At 40.0% G+C, this 18,007-nt stretch overlaps 1 protein-coding gene across 1 annotated transcript; it reads left to right on the top strand.

Moving 5' to 3' along the window:
- The first annotated feature begins 2,763 nt into the window (after nucleotides 1–2,763).
- LOC148892906 (voltage-dependent calcium channel gamma-1 subunit-like) lies at nucleotides 2,764–16,231 on the top strand. Its single transcript, XM_089006039.1, has 4 exons — nucleotides 2,764–3,296; nucleotides 13,411–13,485; nucleotides 14,189–14,335; nucleotides 14,406–16,231. The coding sequence occupies exons 1-4, from the start codon at nucleotides 3,059–3,061 to the stop codon at nucleotides 14,636–14,638; spliced, it is 693 nt and encodes a 230-aa protein (XP_088862165.1). The 5' UTR covers nucleotides 2,764–3,058; the 3' UTR covers nucleotides 14,639–16,231.
- The last annotated feature ends 1,776 nt before the right edge of the window (nucleotides 16,232–18,007 follow it).

Here is an 18,007-nt window from a genome sequence, read left to right as displayed (position 1 = left end):
CTCCGTAGGACGCATCTTTTTGGGTCTCGAAAGAAGAGTGTGTCAAAGTGATTGACAACTTTGTCAGACGAGTACAGGTTTGCTTGCAACGAAATGGTGGACATTTGGAACACAACTTGGGAAAGCCATAAATTGACTAAAAATTGACAGAAATAGCCAAAACTATGGTGAATGGTCTTCCATAAACTGAATAATGTGTGGTTGTAATTTGAAATAAATTGCTTTTTAATCAAAGCCACAATTGAAATTTTCATGGGTATGCATCTTTTTGGGTCACCGCAGCCAAAATATGAACGAAATGCTGTTGTGTTGAATCATTGCTTTGTTATCTAAACTGGACTGTTATGAGACGGGGTTATTTAATAGTTATGAAGTCTTTGTTATGAACTGCCTGAGTTTGACCTCACACAAAAAGAAAAAAAAACAAACAAACAAAAAAATCTTTGTGACCAGACCAAGATTTCTGTTTTATTGAATGTTTTACCGAAATGGTGTCACGGTGGCATGGAAACTGTTTATGGTGTTTGTAATATGTTTATTGCGGTCATGTCATTGTATTTTTTTAATAATTGAAAAGTTGAATTGTGCTTAAGTAAACATGTGGGAGATTATTTTCCATGCGCTACAGTTGAGATGCTATTTCTGGTTAATGATGCAGGCCTGCTATGCTAAGACGCTTGATGGCAGACAGTCGAAAAACACGAGGTGTTAAAGTGAAAATGCATGAGGGAAATTAATGCTTGACTGAGCTAACAGGCTGGTGAATACTTCCTTGCCAGCGTCTCATAACATGAGCTTGAGCAAAGCGAGTGATGTGTGTGCACACAGCTATCAAGACGATCGCACGCTTCATTCTTATGATTGGACAAACTCGACTCGGCTTGATGGATTGAATAATTTGCCCAGTTTGGGATCAGTTAAACTCTGCTTCATGGACATGTCATTGATGAGTGTGCACATTCTCAACTCCCAAGTCACTTAGCCTTGATTTAGAATGGACTTATTTTGAGTCTGCATGTGTCTGTGTGTGTATGTAACTTCCTCATACCAAACAGGTCTTATGACCTTGTTTCCCCACTGCTGAATTTGGGTGTCTTCTCCTTCTGTCCATCAGTAAAAGCTGTTTAGTTGGATCTGGTCTGACATTTTTCTCAACAATGATTCTTTTGCTGGAACAAGACATGAGCTCAAAACAAACCTGTCCACAACGTGACATTAGCAAACAAACAACGACCTGACCCCGAATGGTCATGCCGGGAGTCCTTTTATACGACTACTGTAATGACATAATGACCAACAGGAGTGCCACTGCAGGTTGACATCCACAGTGGCACCTGTTGGTCCTAAACAGAACCGTGACACTATAAAAAGGATGCCTGTGGGATGTCATGTAATTTCCTTCAAGTCATACTAAGGAAACATGCTACACTTTGAAAAACAGCCACTACAATAATTGTCCACTGTTTATAGATGCTGCTTTGGTTATAAAATAAAGCAAGAAGTGACTTTAAAGAACAACCGACCCCTCCGGACAATAATTTGTAAAATGGCTTCAAATGACTTCTACTGAGCGTATTTTAGAAAGATTCCACCGCATATAGCTATATTTTACGTTTTAAGACTCGCACTGAATATTCCGAAAGTCTTGTTTTTTTGTTGGTGACGGGTCCTCGCGTCACGTCACTGAAGGAACGCACCTGACCGAAAAAGGACACACTGTAGCAGTCCTTTCATCACGTCAATGCATTTTGCGGTATTTTGTTTGGTCTGCATGAAAACTTCATGTTGATCCATGTTGATGGCGAAATTAGAAGGAAAACACATAAATAACGCGATGGTGAATCGTTGTGTGTTGACCGAGCAACTATTTGATATTCGCGGACAAAAATTCTAAGGGAAAAAAATCAGCCCGTTTCCACGGAGCTTTGTCGCCATCTTCTGTATTTTTGGGGTGCTACATTTCCCCCCCCAGATACCTCAAAATGACAGGGAATAAATTATTTAATCGATTGCAAACATGTATGCTTTCCTCTTCAGAACTATTTGAATCATATTCATAACTGGATGAGTAACAAGAAAGCATCTTGTCCGAATCTGAAGCAATTCTTTTGATTCTCGAGCAAGGCAAGACCTCCTGACGTGATGTCACGAACAAGGGGGCGGGACCTTCTGAAACGCGCCATCTCCGAGGTCATTTTGAAGTACTTTTGGGACACTTTAACTCATTTTTATTGGTGTTTTGCATTTGACTAAAACAATCAGCCTGTATGTTTTGGGTATTTTAGATGCTATAAAAACGTTTTTCTGATGTCAGTTAAGAAACAAAAAAGTGACGGCGGTTGTCCTTTAAGTTACAACTTCAATAAATGACACAAAATGCAAATTGAATCACCAACCCCTCACATTTGGTCCAAGTTTCCATTTTGTGGCATTCGGTGAGAAGGATATTTGTTTATTTTATAGCACTTGGGAGACAGAGTGGCTTCATTTCGTATTTCCAAACAAATACTCTTCTACTTTTAGAATCGAAAAAAAAGAGCAGTTGCCATTCCATCCTTTGTGTTGATAGGCAGACCACTTTTTACAGTTTGACAGAGGGTTTTCTGAGGCGGTTCAGTGTTTTTTATGGGTCGATTTACAAGCATTCATATATGTTGTGAGCAATGAGATAGGTGCACTACTTGACTCATCAGTCACATTAATAGCATTAAAACCCCCGCCACTCCTATTTGAAAACACCAACCAGCACCCAACACCGCCGCTGTCCACTTTGACCGCAAAGGCAGACAGTTCGTTTGGTCATCGGTTTTCCTGATCTACATCAACAGCTGTGCCTCTAAACTCGCAACCCTCTCAGTCAGAGAGCAGATCGGAGCGAGCGGGACGGACCAGTTTGACCCTCTTCGTTTGGAAGCACAGGCGCACGCCCAAAACACAGACGGAGAGACAAGAAGACACAAAGTTGCTGCTGTCAAAGTGAACTGAAGTCGAATGTGCAGACGATAATAGATTAGTTTCTTTTTTTTCTCGCTAGATTGAAAGCTGAGCAACTGGAGGGATGGAAAAGCGCACAAAGATAAATATTGCCATTTTTGTGCTGTTGGTGGGCATGGCCTGCATGTTCACGGCCGTAGTGACGGACTACTGGGCTGTGCTGAGCCCTCCGGTGAAGAAGGTCAATGAGACCTGTGAGGCGGCCCACTTTGGCCTCTGGAGACTGTGTAAGAAGCAAATCTACATCAGCGCTGACCAGTACCAGGAGAAGCATGGTTGTGGACCCATCACCCTGCCAGGAGGTGAGCCCAGGTTTCATGCCACTGTTTTCAACCTGAAAAATCCGACGCCTCTGGACAAGTTGTGTCCATAATTTGTAAAATCACTTCAAATAAATTCTACGGAGCGTATTTTACAAAGATTCCATTTATATTTTACGTTTTAAGTCTCGCGCTGAATATTCAGGAAGTCTTGTTTTCGAGTTGGTGACGATTCCTGACGTGATGTCACGTCAGGAACGCCCCTGACTGAGAAAGCGACACACAATGCATTTTGGGTACTTTGTTTGGTCTGAAAACTTCGTGTTGGATTGGATTGGATTTCTATGCATGCCTTTATTACATGCTCACAGTCGGAGACATTTACATTTCACAGCATCGAAAGTAAATTGGATCCCTTGAATATCGATATAACGATATATATTATATATATATATATATATATATATATATATATATATATATATATATATATATATATATATATATATATATATATATATATATATATACAGTTTTTGGTTGAAATTTACAGTTCCATAATAAATAAAAGGCAGACTTCAAAAAGATTCTTAAGGTGGAAACTGGAATCCAGCATTCAAAATGACGATGTGTAAACTGAAGGTGTGTCTGTGAGTTTTGGATTTTTGGACCTGAGAAACACAGTTGACAAAAGCATTTTCGATTTTACATCCTCGGCGTTCCACTCTCTGGTTTTCAAACATGATTGTATGCTGCAGAGTATCAAAATGACAAATGAGGCCATCAGTGCTCCTTTTTGGGACACAGAAAACATCTGAGTCTCCTGCGATGGACTTTAAAATAATAAAATAAAACGTGTATTGCTCTTTTTTTTAACAAAATTAGATATTTTAAAACATAAGAAAACATTTTCATTGAAAACATGAATTTCCAGTTTTTTAAAACACAATCATTTTTGGAAGTCAATAAACAACATCATTCATCAACATATGACAAAATATATCTTGTTTCAGGTTGTAATTAATCCAGCGATGATTGCTTCCAGACATTTAAAGGACAACACTTTTTTTGTTTCCTAACTGACATTTATAGCATCTAAAATACCCAAAACACACAGTATGATATTTTTAGTCAAATACAAAACACCAATAAAAATGACTTAAAGTGTCCAAAATCTGCAAAAAAAATGAACCCGGAAGTGGCCAGTTTCAGAAGGTCCCGCCCCCTTGTTCGTGGTGTCACCCCAGGACGTCTTGCCTTGCTGAAGAATCAAAACAATGGCCTCAGAGTCGGAGAATATGCTTTCTTGTTACTCATCCAGTTATGAATATGATTCAAATAGTTCTGAAGAGGAAAGCATACATGTTTGCAATCAATTAAAAAATTCATTCCGTGCCATTTTGAGGTATCTGGGGGCGGGAAATGTAGCACCAAAAAGAGGCAGAAAATGGCGACAAAGCTCCGCGTAAGGAATTAATCAGCCCGTTTCCACAGGCTGATTAATTCCTTACACGGAGCTTTTGTCGCCATCGTAAACGAGACTTCCGGAATATTCAGCGCGAGTCTTAAAACGTAAAATATAGCTATATGCGGTGGAATCTTTGTAAAATACACTCATTAGAAGTCATTTGAAGACATTTTATAAATTATGGACACAACTTGTCCAGAGACGTCGGTTGTCCTTTAATGTTTCCAAAGCCCATAAATCCTTAATATTTTGCAGTACAGACCATCACGTGAACAGGTTATTTTCTTGCATGTGGTCTATTTAGACAACTACTTCAAATTGTAGGTTTATATCAATAAATAAGCCTGATGAGCAGCCATTGCCATGCTAGCAGACAATGTTTCCCTGCTTGAGAGTCATGAACCTCACGGGGGTTCTCCGAGTCCGCTTTCTGTATTTGGAGAGGAACGTTATTGTTTATCACAGCCGCACGTCTTTAAGGGCGGTGTCAAAAGCCGCTGATAAAAAACAGGTCTAATACCATGAGTAAGGCAGTAAGATGAAATGTAGCCTGAGCTACTATTAAGGTCTTATTGTAGATTTCATGATTACACAGCAGCGGCTTAACCTTATTCATCACCCACTAAAATTTAACTACAGTCAAATTTTATTAGTAATAATAATAATGATAATGAGAAGAAGAAGGAGAAGAAGAAGAAGAATACATTTAATTTGTAGGAACCTTTCAAAACTCCCACGTTCACTTTACAGTCACAGGATTTTTGTTTTTCTGTGGGTGAGCAGCAGCAGCCACACGTGCCAGCGTTCACTCATCCCGGAAGTAACTCAAATAGATAGAAAGCTAGCTAGCTAGCTAGCTAACAGATCGCCAATAGATAGCTAGCTAATAGAGAGCTAAGATTGTTGACATTGATGGTGCCCAATCACTTTTTTTAAAACAGGCTATTAATGTTGTAGTATTAGGTGCTTGCTACCTGTTGCCCACAGTCATTATCTTTAGCTAATAGATAGCCAGCTAGGTAACTAGATAGATAGATAGATAGCTGGATAGCTAAAGAAATAAAAAGAAGAGAGGAAAAAAGAAATAAGAATAAAGTCAAGAGAAAAGACAAAAAAAGCTACATTGCGTATGAAAGAAATGAACCACGCTTATAGTTACAACATAGATACAACTTTATCAGCTTAACTCCTTGAACGAGTCTGTTGGCATCACATAACTTGCACTAAATGTGCAATCTTTGTCATTTGTCACTTAGTTCTGCTCTCACCTCATTCTTACTTTAGTGGTTCCACTTCATCAAAAGACATTCCATCCAAAGCCAATCGTTGCATCACAGTTCAAAAGAATAAGAAAATAATTCTGAGAATGTTGCTTTGACTTTTATGTGACCATCACAGCAGACATAGAACGTGGACAATAAACCCAGTATGGCTACGCATGTTATATTTATATAATGCATTTTGTACAGTATATCTGATGTGATGTGATGTGATGCTATGTCAAGTCTGCGAGGAGTCATTAGAGATACAAATATAGGCTTTGTGAATACTCAGCTGTCGTTGTTGGCAGCTGCGGCGTGCGAGCGTTCACAACCGGTCCGAGTCTCGTCTTGAGTGACTGCACCACCTGTAAGAAGCCAACTGAGCTCCAAACTTTGTTATCCCACCCGAGCAAGAATTCGCCTTGCTGCCTTCACATTTCCAAACGTTCAAATTACCCCACACTCAACAAAAGTTGTGAGGCGTAATGCAGTCAAGCGAAACGGCTGCTGACATTTGGCCGCCGTTGAGCGATCACAGGACATTTTCTTGGAGGGAGGGAACACATGGGGAGTGCCAGGCTTCTCTGTGGCATGCGGAGAATGGTGGAGTTCCCATTTGGAGTGGCACAACTCTGAAATAATAATCAAGTCAAGAGGCGTTTTATGAGGCACATCTAATTACTTAAGGACAACCGACGTCTCTGGACAAGTTGTGTCCATAATTTGTAAAATGGCTTCAAATTACTTCTTCTGAGCGTATTTTAAAAAGATTCCACCGCATATAGCTATATTTTATGTTTTAAGACTCGCGCTGAATATTCCGGAAGTCTTGTTTTTGAGTTGGTGACGAGTCCGTACGTGACGTCAGAAAAGGACCGCCTCCTGACCGTAAAAAAGACGCATTGTAGCGTCTTTCCATTACGTCAATGTATTTTGCGGTACTATTTTTTTGAAAACCTTGTGTTACACCCAAAAGCCACCAGCAGAGGGGGTCCAAGCTCCATGGAAGGAATGTATCAGCCTGTGGAAACGGGCTGATTCATTCCTCACAGGAGCTCGGTCGCCATTTTCTGCCTCTTTTTGGGTGATACATTTCCCCCCAATGTTGCCTCAAAATGGCACAAATAAATTATTTAATCAATTGCAAACATGTACGCTTTCCTCTTCAGAACTATTTGAATCATATTCATAACTGGATGTGGAACAAGAAAGCATATTCTCCGAATCTGAAGCCACTGTTTTGATTCACTAGCAATGCAAGACGTCTTGGCGTGACGTCACGAACTGGGGGCGGGACTTTCTGAAAATGCCCAATTCGCAGCTCAATTTTTTGGCAGATTTTGGACACTTGAAGTCATTTTTATTGGTGTTTTGCATTTGACTAAGAATATCATACTTCGTGTTTTGGGTATTTTAGATGCTATAAAACGTTTTTTCTGATGTCAGTTAAAAAACAAAAAAGTGACGTCGGTTGTCCTTTAAGCTGATAACAAGAGAACTGCTAACCACGTGCCCTCCACACCGCCTTTCCCCAAATGTTATTTGTCATGATTCCGCGCATGCCGTTATATATGTATTGTTTCAATGCCACGTGAAACAAAGTGAGCTTTTTATTTCAAGGCACCGTATTTTCAACAAAAGCACACCCATCTCTGATCATGCAGTGAGAACGTTGACGCGTGTAACGGCAAAGCCGCTATGACAAGATGCTATTGCATTAGATCATGCAAAGTGATGCGGGATGCGTGATGAATATGCAACATGCATGTGAATTCTTAATCTCGTTTTCCATGCGCTCTCACTGTGAGACATCAGTGAAGTGCCTTTACTTGGAAATACTGATCTTTTCCCAGTTTGAATCTTAAGAACCGTACTGGGGTAGTTTTCCGCTCACTTTAAGACGAGTTGAAGGAATGTCACATGGAATGGTGCAAAAGGCCAGTAAATATATGTGAAATATATGATATTATATTTATATAATATCTCCATTATTATACCTTTTCCGGTTCTGTATTTGGAGAGGAACGTTATTGTTTATCACAGCCGCACGTCTTTAAGGGCGGTGTCAAAAGCCGCTGATAAAAAACAGGTCTAATACCATGAGTAAGGCAGTAAGATGAAATGTAGCCTGAGCTACTATTAAGGTCTTATTGTAGATTTCATGATTACACAGCAGCGGCTTAACCTTATTCATCACCCACTAAAATTTAACTACAGTCAAATTTTATTAGTAATAATAATAATGATAATGAGAAGAAGAAGGAGAAGAAGAAGAAGAATACATTTAATTTGTAGGAACCTTTCAAAACTCCCACGTTCACTTTACAGTCACAGGATTTTTGTTTTTCTGTGGGTGAGCAGCAGCAGCCACACGTGCCAGCGTTCACTCATCCCGGAAGTAACTCAAATAGATAGAAAGCTAGCTAGCTAGCTAGCTAACAGATCGCCAATAGATAGCTAGCTAATAGAGAGCTAAGATTGTTGACATTGATGGTGCCCAATCACTTTTTTTAAAACAGGCTATTAATGTTGTAGTATTAGGTGCTTGCTACCTGTTGCCCACAGTCATTATCTTTAGCTAATAGATAGCCAGCTAGGTAACTAGCTAGATAGATAGATAGCTGGATAGCTAAAGAAATAAAAAGAAGAGAGGAAAAAAGAAATAAGAATAAAGTCAAGAGAAAAGACAAAAAAAGCTACATTGCGTATGAAAGAAATGAACCACGCTTATAGTTACAACATAGATACAACTTTATCAGCTTAACTCCTTGAACGAGTCTGTTGGCATCACATAACTTGCACTAAATGTGCAATCTTTGTCATTTGTCACTTAGTTCTTCTGCTCTCACCTCATTCTTACTTTAGTGGTTCCACTTCATCAAAAGACATTCCATCCAAAGCCAATCGTTGCATCACAGTTCAAAAGAATAAGAAAGGATTTCTGAGAATGTTGCTTTGACTTTTATGTGACCATCACAGCAGACATAGAACGTGGACAATAAACCCAGTATGGCTACGCATGTTATATTTATATAATGCATTTTGTACAGTATATCTGATGTGATGTGATGTGATGTGATGCTATGTCAAGTCTGCGAGGAGTCATTAGAGATACAAATATAGGCTTTGTGAATACTCAGCTGTCGTTGTTGGCAGCTGCGGCGTGCGAGCGTTCACAATCGGTCCGAGTCTCGTCTTGAGTGACTGCACCACCTGTAAGAAGCCAACTGAGCTCCAAACTTTGTTATCCCACCCGAGCAAGAATTCGCCTTGCTGCCTTCACATTTCCAAACGTTCAAATTACCCCACACTCAACAAAAGTTGTGAGGCGTAATGCAGTCAAGCGAAACGGCTGCTGACATTTGGCCGCCGTTGAGCGATCACAGGACATTTTCTTGGAGGGAGGGAACACATGGGGAGTGCCAGGCTTCTCTGTGGCATGCGGAGAATGGTGGAGTTCCCATTTGGAGTGGCACAACTCTGAAATAATAATCAAGTCAAGAGGCGTTTTATGAGGCACATCTAATTACTTAAGGACAACCGACGTCTCTGGACAAGTTGTGTCCATAATTTGTAAAATGGCTTCAAATTACTTCTTCTGAGCGTATTTTACAAAGATTCCACCGCATATAGCTATATTTTATGTTTTAAGACTCGCGCTGAATATTCCGGAAGTCTTGTTTTTGAGTTGGTGACGAGTCCGTACGTGACGTCAGAAAAGGACCGCCTCCTGACCGTAAAAAAGACGCATTGTAGCGTCTTTCCATTACGTCAATGTATTTTGCGGTACTATTTTTTTGAAAACCTTGTGTTACACCCAAAAGCCACCAGCAGAGGGGGTCCAAGCTCCATGGAAGGAATTTATCAGCCTGTGGAAACGGGCTGATTCATTCCTCACAGGAGCTCGGTCGCCATTTTCTGCCTCTTTTTGGGTGATACATTTCCCCTCAATGTTGCCTCAAAATGGCACAAATAAATTATTTAATCAATTGCAAACATGTACGCTTTCCTCTTCAGAACTATTTGAATCATATTCATAACTGGATGTGTAACAAGAAAGCATATTCTCCGAATCTGAAACCACTGTTTTGATTCACTAGCAATGCAAGACGTCTTGGCGTGACGTCACGAACTGGGGGCGGGACTTTCTGAAAATGCCCAATTCGCAGCTCAATTTTTTGCAGATTTTGGACACTTGAAGTCATTTTTATTGGTGTTTTGCATTTGACTAAGAATATCATACTTCGTGTTTTGGGTATTTTAGATGCTATAAAACGTTTTTTCTGATGTCAGTTAAAAAACAAAAAAGTGACGTCGGTTGTCCTTTAAGCTGATAACAAGAGAACTGCTAACCACGTGCCCTCCACACCGCCTTTCCCCAAATGTTATTTGTCATGATGCCGCGCATGCCGTTATATATGTATTGTTTCAATGCCACGTGAAACAAAGTGAGCTTTTTATTTCAAGGCACCGTATTTTCAACGAAAGCACACCCATCTCTGATCATGCAGTGAGAACGTTGACGCGTGTAACGGCAAAGCCGCTATGACAAGATGCTATTGCATTAGATCATGCAAAGTGATGCGGGATGCGTGATGAATATGCAACATGCATGTGAATTCTTAATCTCGTTTTCCATGCGCTCTCACTGTGAGACATCAGTGAAGTGCCTTTACTTGGAAATACTGATCTTTTCCCTGTTTGAATCTTAAGAACCGTACTGGGGTAGTTTTCCGCTCACTTTAAGACGAGTTGAAGGAATGTCACATGGAATGGTGCAAAAGGCCAGTAAATATATGTGAAATATATGATATTATATTTATATAATATCTCCATTATTATACCTTTTCCGGTCTTCTATATATGATTGCTTTTTGACATAACTTGTGCAGTATCCACTGAATTTATCTTTTATAAAGAAATCTTGAATTCACATTTGTTCCTTCATACCAAATAAGAACCTTTGGCTTACAAACGCTTTAGCTAACGTTAAATTTAACGTTAACGCTAAATCCGCGAGAATATAATTTTGGCATACGAACTATTTTATCGATGACTTCACCAACATCACAGGGATAATACTAGTGGCCTCGATCGGCAGTACATATGCACCTAAAAGCAAGCTACCACTCATTTGACGACAATGAGGTTAAAATCTCAGCGAAATAAAATAGATGGTATGGCAGGGGAGTAAAAGAAGCTATTTTCATAACACAGGAAAATCCTTCACTAAATCGCCATGGTGGGGTGAGGTTGAATTTGGATCGTTCGTACAATAGACAGCATAGGGCAACACAGGCTTAGTTATGCTGATGAATTACTGCTGTCATATTTTTCGCTGTGATGAGTCTGACATTTTGACTAATGAGGGTGTTGAAACCGCGGTTGGAAAAAAACACCGCGGTTAAAAAAAACAGCTGTTTTCTTCTACGTTGATCGAAACAGCACAACTCTGCTCCTAGTGGACAATCCTTGAATTGCACCTCATTAAAATATGAATTCCATGTCGTTTGTGCATTTTTTTCCCACTTTTAAATTATCCTGCGGGCCTGATCAAACCTCCTTGGGGGTCGGTTCCGGCCCGCGGGCCGTATATTTGACATCCCTAGAAGAACAGAGCAGGCTAATATGGTCAATGGAGGTGACGAGATTTCCATGTGTCTCAAAACATGTTGTTTTGAGGAGCATTTGCGCAAATATATGATTTCATTTGAACTTTGGAGAACTACAATGGCAGTTCCTACACTATTTATTATTTGTCTATATGTGCACTGTGATTGACAATTGACCCAAGACTGCGAAAATTCCGCACTTTGAGACCAAAGCTAACATTTGAACAGTAAACTTCCCTGTGTCGATCAAATATATTACCACAAGTGGTCTGATATTGATTTGAGATTTGGGCCTTGACTTTGACATCAGGTCTAGACCTTCAAGATGTCAGACGGGATCTTTGTAGGAGAGACGTGACACTATGAAGTTACTTATAGATGTACATATTCACACCGTACAGCGACAACAGGTGGCGCTTAATGTATACCAAGTTACAATTGGCGGGGCCAAAACTTTTTGGAGAATGTTTGAGCAATAAATAACATGCAACATACATTTTATGGTTCTGTCAACAGCGCTTTTTGTTGCTTGAATGCAAAGTATCATGCATGGGCTCTACGTTTCAAGAAATGACAGGTGTCAATTCACAACATACATACGGATGTAGTAATATGCCAGAGGTCTTTGAATAACTCGTTACGTTTTGCCACTCAACAAGAAATTACAACCCAGACCGCGAAGTCGAACACAATCAGTTGAAGGACACTGTTCACAAGTGCACTGCCCTAAGAAAAACAATGATGAGAGACTGTTGCTCATTAAGAATAATTTAAGAAGACAATGTGAACATTTTTTTAATGGAAATTGACACGCCCAGATATTTTGGGACTGGTCATCTTTGGTAACATTTTGGAGGGAAGTACTGTATACAACCGACACCTCCGGACAAGTTGTGTCCATAATTTCTAAATTCGCTTCAAATGACTTCTACTGAGCGTATTTTACAAAGATTCCACCGCATATAGCTATATTTTACGTTTTAAGACTCGCGCTGAATATTGTTTTTGAGTTGGTGACGATTCCTGATGTCACGTCACGGAAGGAACGCCCCCTGACTGAGAAAGGACACACTGTAGCCGTCCTTTCATCACGTCAATGCATTTTGCGGAACTTTGTTTGGTCTGAAAACTTCGTGTTGATCCGTGATGATGGTGAAATTAGAAGGAAAACACATAAATAACGCAATGGTGAATCATTGTGTGTTGCACCAAGACTACGATTTGATTTTAGTTGACACAAATTCCCAAAAGAAAATCAGCCCATTTGCAACGGAGCCTTGTCGCCATCTTCTGCATTTTTGGGGTGCTACATTTCTGTCCAGATGCCTCAAAATGACACGGAATAAATTCTTTAATCGATTGCAAACGTATGCTTTCCTCTTCAGAACTATTTGAATCCTATTCATAACTGGATGAGTAACAAGAAAGCATCTTCTCCGAATCTGAAGCCATTGTTTTGATTCTCGAGCAAGGCAAGACGTCTTGGCGTGACACCACGAAGTGGGGGCGGGACTTTCTGAAACTGGCCACTTCCGTGTTCAATTTGAAGTAGTTTTTAGACACTTTAAGTCATTTTTTTTTGTGTGTTTTGCATTTGACTAAAAATATCATCCTGCCTGTTTTAGGTATTTTAGATGCTATAAAACGTTGTTCTGATGTCAGTTAGGAAACAAAAAAAGTGGTGTTGGTTGTCCTTTAATAATAATAATAATAATAATAATAATAATAATAATAATAATAATAATAATAATAATAATAATAATACATTTATGTTATTACTACTGTGACTAACATTTACTGTTTGATCCCTTTAGATGAAAACTGCACTTACTTCGGCCACTTTACACCTGGACAGGACACTGAGATTTTTGAACACAAAACGCAGAAAGGTGAGTCCCTCGCTGTGATTGACACACCCTCATACAATGCTGGCTTTAAGGCTGCTGCTTTCAATCTGTCATCGTGCGCTTGTGCAGCTTTGCCGCATTTGCATTCCCAGCTGTCCCCGCTGCAGCAGATGCATCGGATGGAGGCAAATGCGTGTATTAAAATGCCTCCACACCCGAGAGTAAAGATGCATCCATTCAAAACATAAGCGACTGTTGTGTCCGGAGGAATGAGAGGAGAGGAGTTGCTTTGTCAACGTGTTTAGTGTGCCACCAACTTAGTCTACCTGTGGTCGTGACGTCACCGCGGCTTTTCGACCTGTCGCAACATTCTGTAGCAGTGTGACATATGCTATAGCGACCTCTACCATGCTCCCATCCCGCAAAAAAAAAAAACACATCTATCAGTGCCGCAAGTTTTCGCTCGAATGATTGCCTCGTTGTTGTGTTATTCACTCAAGTGTGAGCATTGTGTTGATAAACCACAGCGGTGCATGATCACGACACGTCTCGTCACTACAAACAGCCCTGCAGTTAAATGTGGTGTGAGAAAGAATTCACTGAGGGAAAAGAATAAAAGATCAAGTGTAAGACTAGCAATCTGTAAACCTTGAATGAAGGAAGCCCGAAAGTAATTGCGCAGTAATGATTATGACTCATGTGGTTGGTTGACAATGGGTTCTAGGTGTCTGATTTCTTGTGACAGAGTACAACATCTCCGCTGCGGCCATCTCCATCTTCGGTGTGGCCTTCATGATCTTAGGATCGTTGTGTTTGATCGGTTCCTTCACGGGTAAAGGAAAAGGAAGATTATACCTCCTCAAACCTTCCGGAATGTTCTTTGCTTTTTCAGGTAGGTTCCTCCAATGACAAACACGTCATCTGCGCCGCCGCCATTGACGATTACGTTCTTATCTTTGCAGGTCTGTGTTCGTTCATTTCACTGGAGGTGATGCGGCAGTCGGTTAAACGCATGATCGAGAGTGAGGACACCATCTGGATTCAGTACTACTACAGCTGGTCATTCGGATGCGCTTGCGCCGGCTTCGTCCTGCTCTTTCTCACCGGCATTGCACTCCTCATCCTCTCCATGCCACAAATGCCCAGGAACCCTTGGGAGACCTGCATGGATGCCGAGCCCGAGCCAGTGGAGTAAAAAGCAGACCTATTAGTTCGGAATTGCAAGGACCGTGGCCGTGATGGGAACGGCTTTGCCTCCCAACCATGAAACAACTTCAATGTTTTGTATCGCTTCTAAGATTAGTAAGAGAAATGTAAAGGAACATGTCATCTGCTGAACCATCGTTGATGAAGCACACAAAATCCCTTTGTTGACACGCAGGAAGACAGACAGAGCTGTACACTATATTGACACAAAACGGCCAAAAATGTTTGGTAAGCCTGCACAATGAAATCTACTTCATTTTTTTCTGAATTTGTGATACTCTTGGTTTTTATTCAGGTGTGCAAGTATACCTCAGTCAAGGGTTTGCTGACTGAATGAGATCACATGCAATTTATGCAATATATGGTCATATATTGATAAGAATGATGCATGAAGTCTCTTGCCTTATGTATGATATATTGTACATATTTAAAGGACAACCGACGTCTCCGGACAAGTTGTGTCCATAATTTGTAAAATGGCTTCAAATGACTTCTACAGAGCGTATTTTACAAAGATTCCACGGCATATAGCTATATTTTACGTTTTAAGACTCGCGCTGAATATTCAGGAAGTCTTGTTTTTGAGTTGGTGACGAGTCCGTAAGTGACGTCACTAAAGGACCGTCCTTGACCGTAAAAAAAAGACGCATTGTAGCAGTCCTTCCATCACGTCAATGTATTTTGCTGTACTTGTTTGGTCTGGGGACCTCGTGTTGCACCCAAAAGCCACCAGAAGAGGGAGTCCGAGCTCCATACAAGGAATTTATCAGCCTGTGGAAGCGGAGGTGGCCACTGGAGGTCGCCATTTTGTGCCTCTTTTTTTCAGGTGAGAGATTTTCCCCCAATGTTGCCTCAAAATGGCACATATAATTCTTTAATCGATTGCAAACGTATGCTTTCCTCTTCAGAACTATTTGAATCATATTCATAACTGGATATGTAACAAGAAAACATATTCTCCGAATCTGAAGCCATTGTTTTGATTCTGCAGAAATGCAAGACGTCTTGGCATGACGTCACGAACTGGGGGCGGGACTTTCTGAAAATGGCCAATTTGCAGCTCAATTTTTTGTAGATTGAGGACACTTTAAGTCATTTTTATTGGTGTTTTGCATTTGACTAAAATCATCATACTACGTGTTTTGGGTATTTTAGATGCTATAAAACGTTTTTCTGATGTCAGTTAAAAAACAAAAAAGTGACGTCGGTTGTCCTTTAATGTTCATTTATTTTGGGGGTATTTCACAAGTCATTACAAAACTAAAAGCAAAGTTACTCAGTCTGAACATTCAATATATTTTCTTTGCAATTACTGCAATTACATATAAAGTGTAAACAGTTTAATCAATTTAAGGCGTACCACCATTGAATTTGTTTCCCTTTCAGTGTGAAAACTTCCATTTTGCAGGTACACGCATTGTTGGATAGTGAATGACTATAAGACAGAAGCATCTGATTTTATTTTAAATATATACATGCTCATGCATTTTGGTGACTTGTCGTAGGTGTTATTCATAAGGTTGAACTTTGAAATGCTGCATATTTTGTGTACCTTCTTAATGCAAAATAAATATGCTTGGAAAAACTACCTTTGTGTTGTTGATCAAATGAGATCATGGCATTGCGGTTCAGGTACTGTACACACTTCTGCAGGCCCTGATGGGAAGCTGAAAGACAATTTAATCAGAATTTATGGACACAATAGAATTAGTCTATGATTCAGATCTTTTGAGGCCAGCAGAGAAGGCCTCGAAGGCCCAGATGGGAAGCTGAAAGACAATTTAATCAGAATTTATGGACACAATATAATTAGTCTATGATTCGGATCTTTTGAGCCCAGCAGAGAAGGCCTTGAAGGCCCAGATGAGAAGCTGAAAGACAATTTAATCAGAATTTATGGACAAAATATAATTAGTCAGTCTGTGATTCAGATATTTTAAGGCCAGCAGAGAAGGCCTTGCAGGCCCTGATGGGAAGCTGAAAGACAATTTAATCAGAATTTATGGACACAATATAATTAGTCTATGATTCAGATCTTTTGAGGCCAGCAGAGAAGGCCTTGAAGGCCCAGATGAGAAGCCGAAAGACAATTTAATCGGAATTTATGGACAAAATATAATTAGTCAGTCTGTTATTCAGATATTTTAAGGCCAGCAGAGAAGGCCTTGCAGGCCCTGATGGGAAGCTGAAAGACAATTTAATCAGAATTTATGGACACAATATAATTAGTCTATGATTCAGATCTTTTGAGCCCAGCAGAGAAGGCCTTGAAGGCCCAGATGAGAAGCTGAAAGACAATTTAATCGGAATTTATGGACAAAATATAATTAGTCAGTCTGTGATTCAGATATTTTAAGGCCAGCAGAGAAGGCCTTGCAGGCCCTGATGGGAAGCTGAAAGACAACTTAATAAAAATTGATGGACAAAATCTAATTAGTGTGTGATTCAGATCTTTTGAGGCCAGCAGAGAAAGCCTTGCAGGCCCTGATGCGAAGCCGAAAGACAATTTAATCAGAATTTATGGACAAAATTTAGTCAGTCTGATTCAGATATTTTAAGGCCAGCAGAGAAGGCATTGCAGGTCCTCATGGGGAGCTGAAAGAGAGTGAACGCTGGCGTGAAGAGCTGCCGCTGCTCACCCGCACAAAAAAATCCCTTGACTGTAAAGTGTCCTTGAGTTTTGAAAGGCGCTTAGAAATTAAATGTATTATTATTATTAATATAATCAAAAGTACACATTATGGTTCCATAAATTTAGTATGATGGCTAAAATATAGATTGTAATTTAAAAACTCAACTGACCTACTTCAAATCTCCGTTCCCTCTCTGGCCCTCAGATCCTCTTCCTCCCTCCACCTCTATATGCCCTCTGCCCGTCTCACCACGATGGGGTGCAGAGCTTTCAGCCGCTCCGCTCCCACACTGGAACTCACTTCCACCCAACATCCGTAACATTGACTCCCTTCATACTTTCAAATCAAAAACCACCTGTTTAAACTTGCTTTCATGGTTTAGTTCAATTTGTTGTTTTATGTATTGTTTTTTTTTAATTGTAAAGTGTCCTTGGGTGTTCAGAAAGTCGCTTGAATTAAGTACAGTAAAGTCTCGTTATATCGATAGTCCCGGTTATATCGATACTATTTCTATGCACGCACGGAGAAAATTACATGCAAACAGGGTCGGATATATCGATAGTCCCGGTTATATCGATATTTTTTCGGACTCCCTTGAATATCGATATAACGAGACTTTACTGTATTATTATTATGAAAATGAGTTTTCATGCGTTATGTTCAAAGGTTAGCACAAATGTGTCATTTGCTGTGGATGATTACGAAGGAAAGAAAAAAACATTGAA

The sequence above is a fragment of the Hippocampus bargibanti genome, linkage group LG10, assembly GCF_051943395.1.
Source record: "Hippocampus bargibanti isolate YZ-2025 linkage group LG10, ASM5194339v1, whole genome shotgun sequence".
Lineage (NCBI taxonomy): Eukaryota > Metazoa > Chordata > Actinopteri > Syngnathiformes > Syngnathidae > Hippocampus > Hippocampus bargibanti.
Note: the sequence above shows the minus strand (reverse complement) of the source record. Positions and strands in the feature narration are given on the sequence as shown.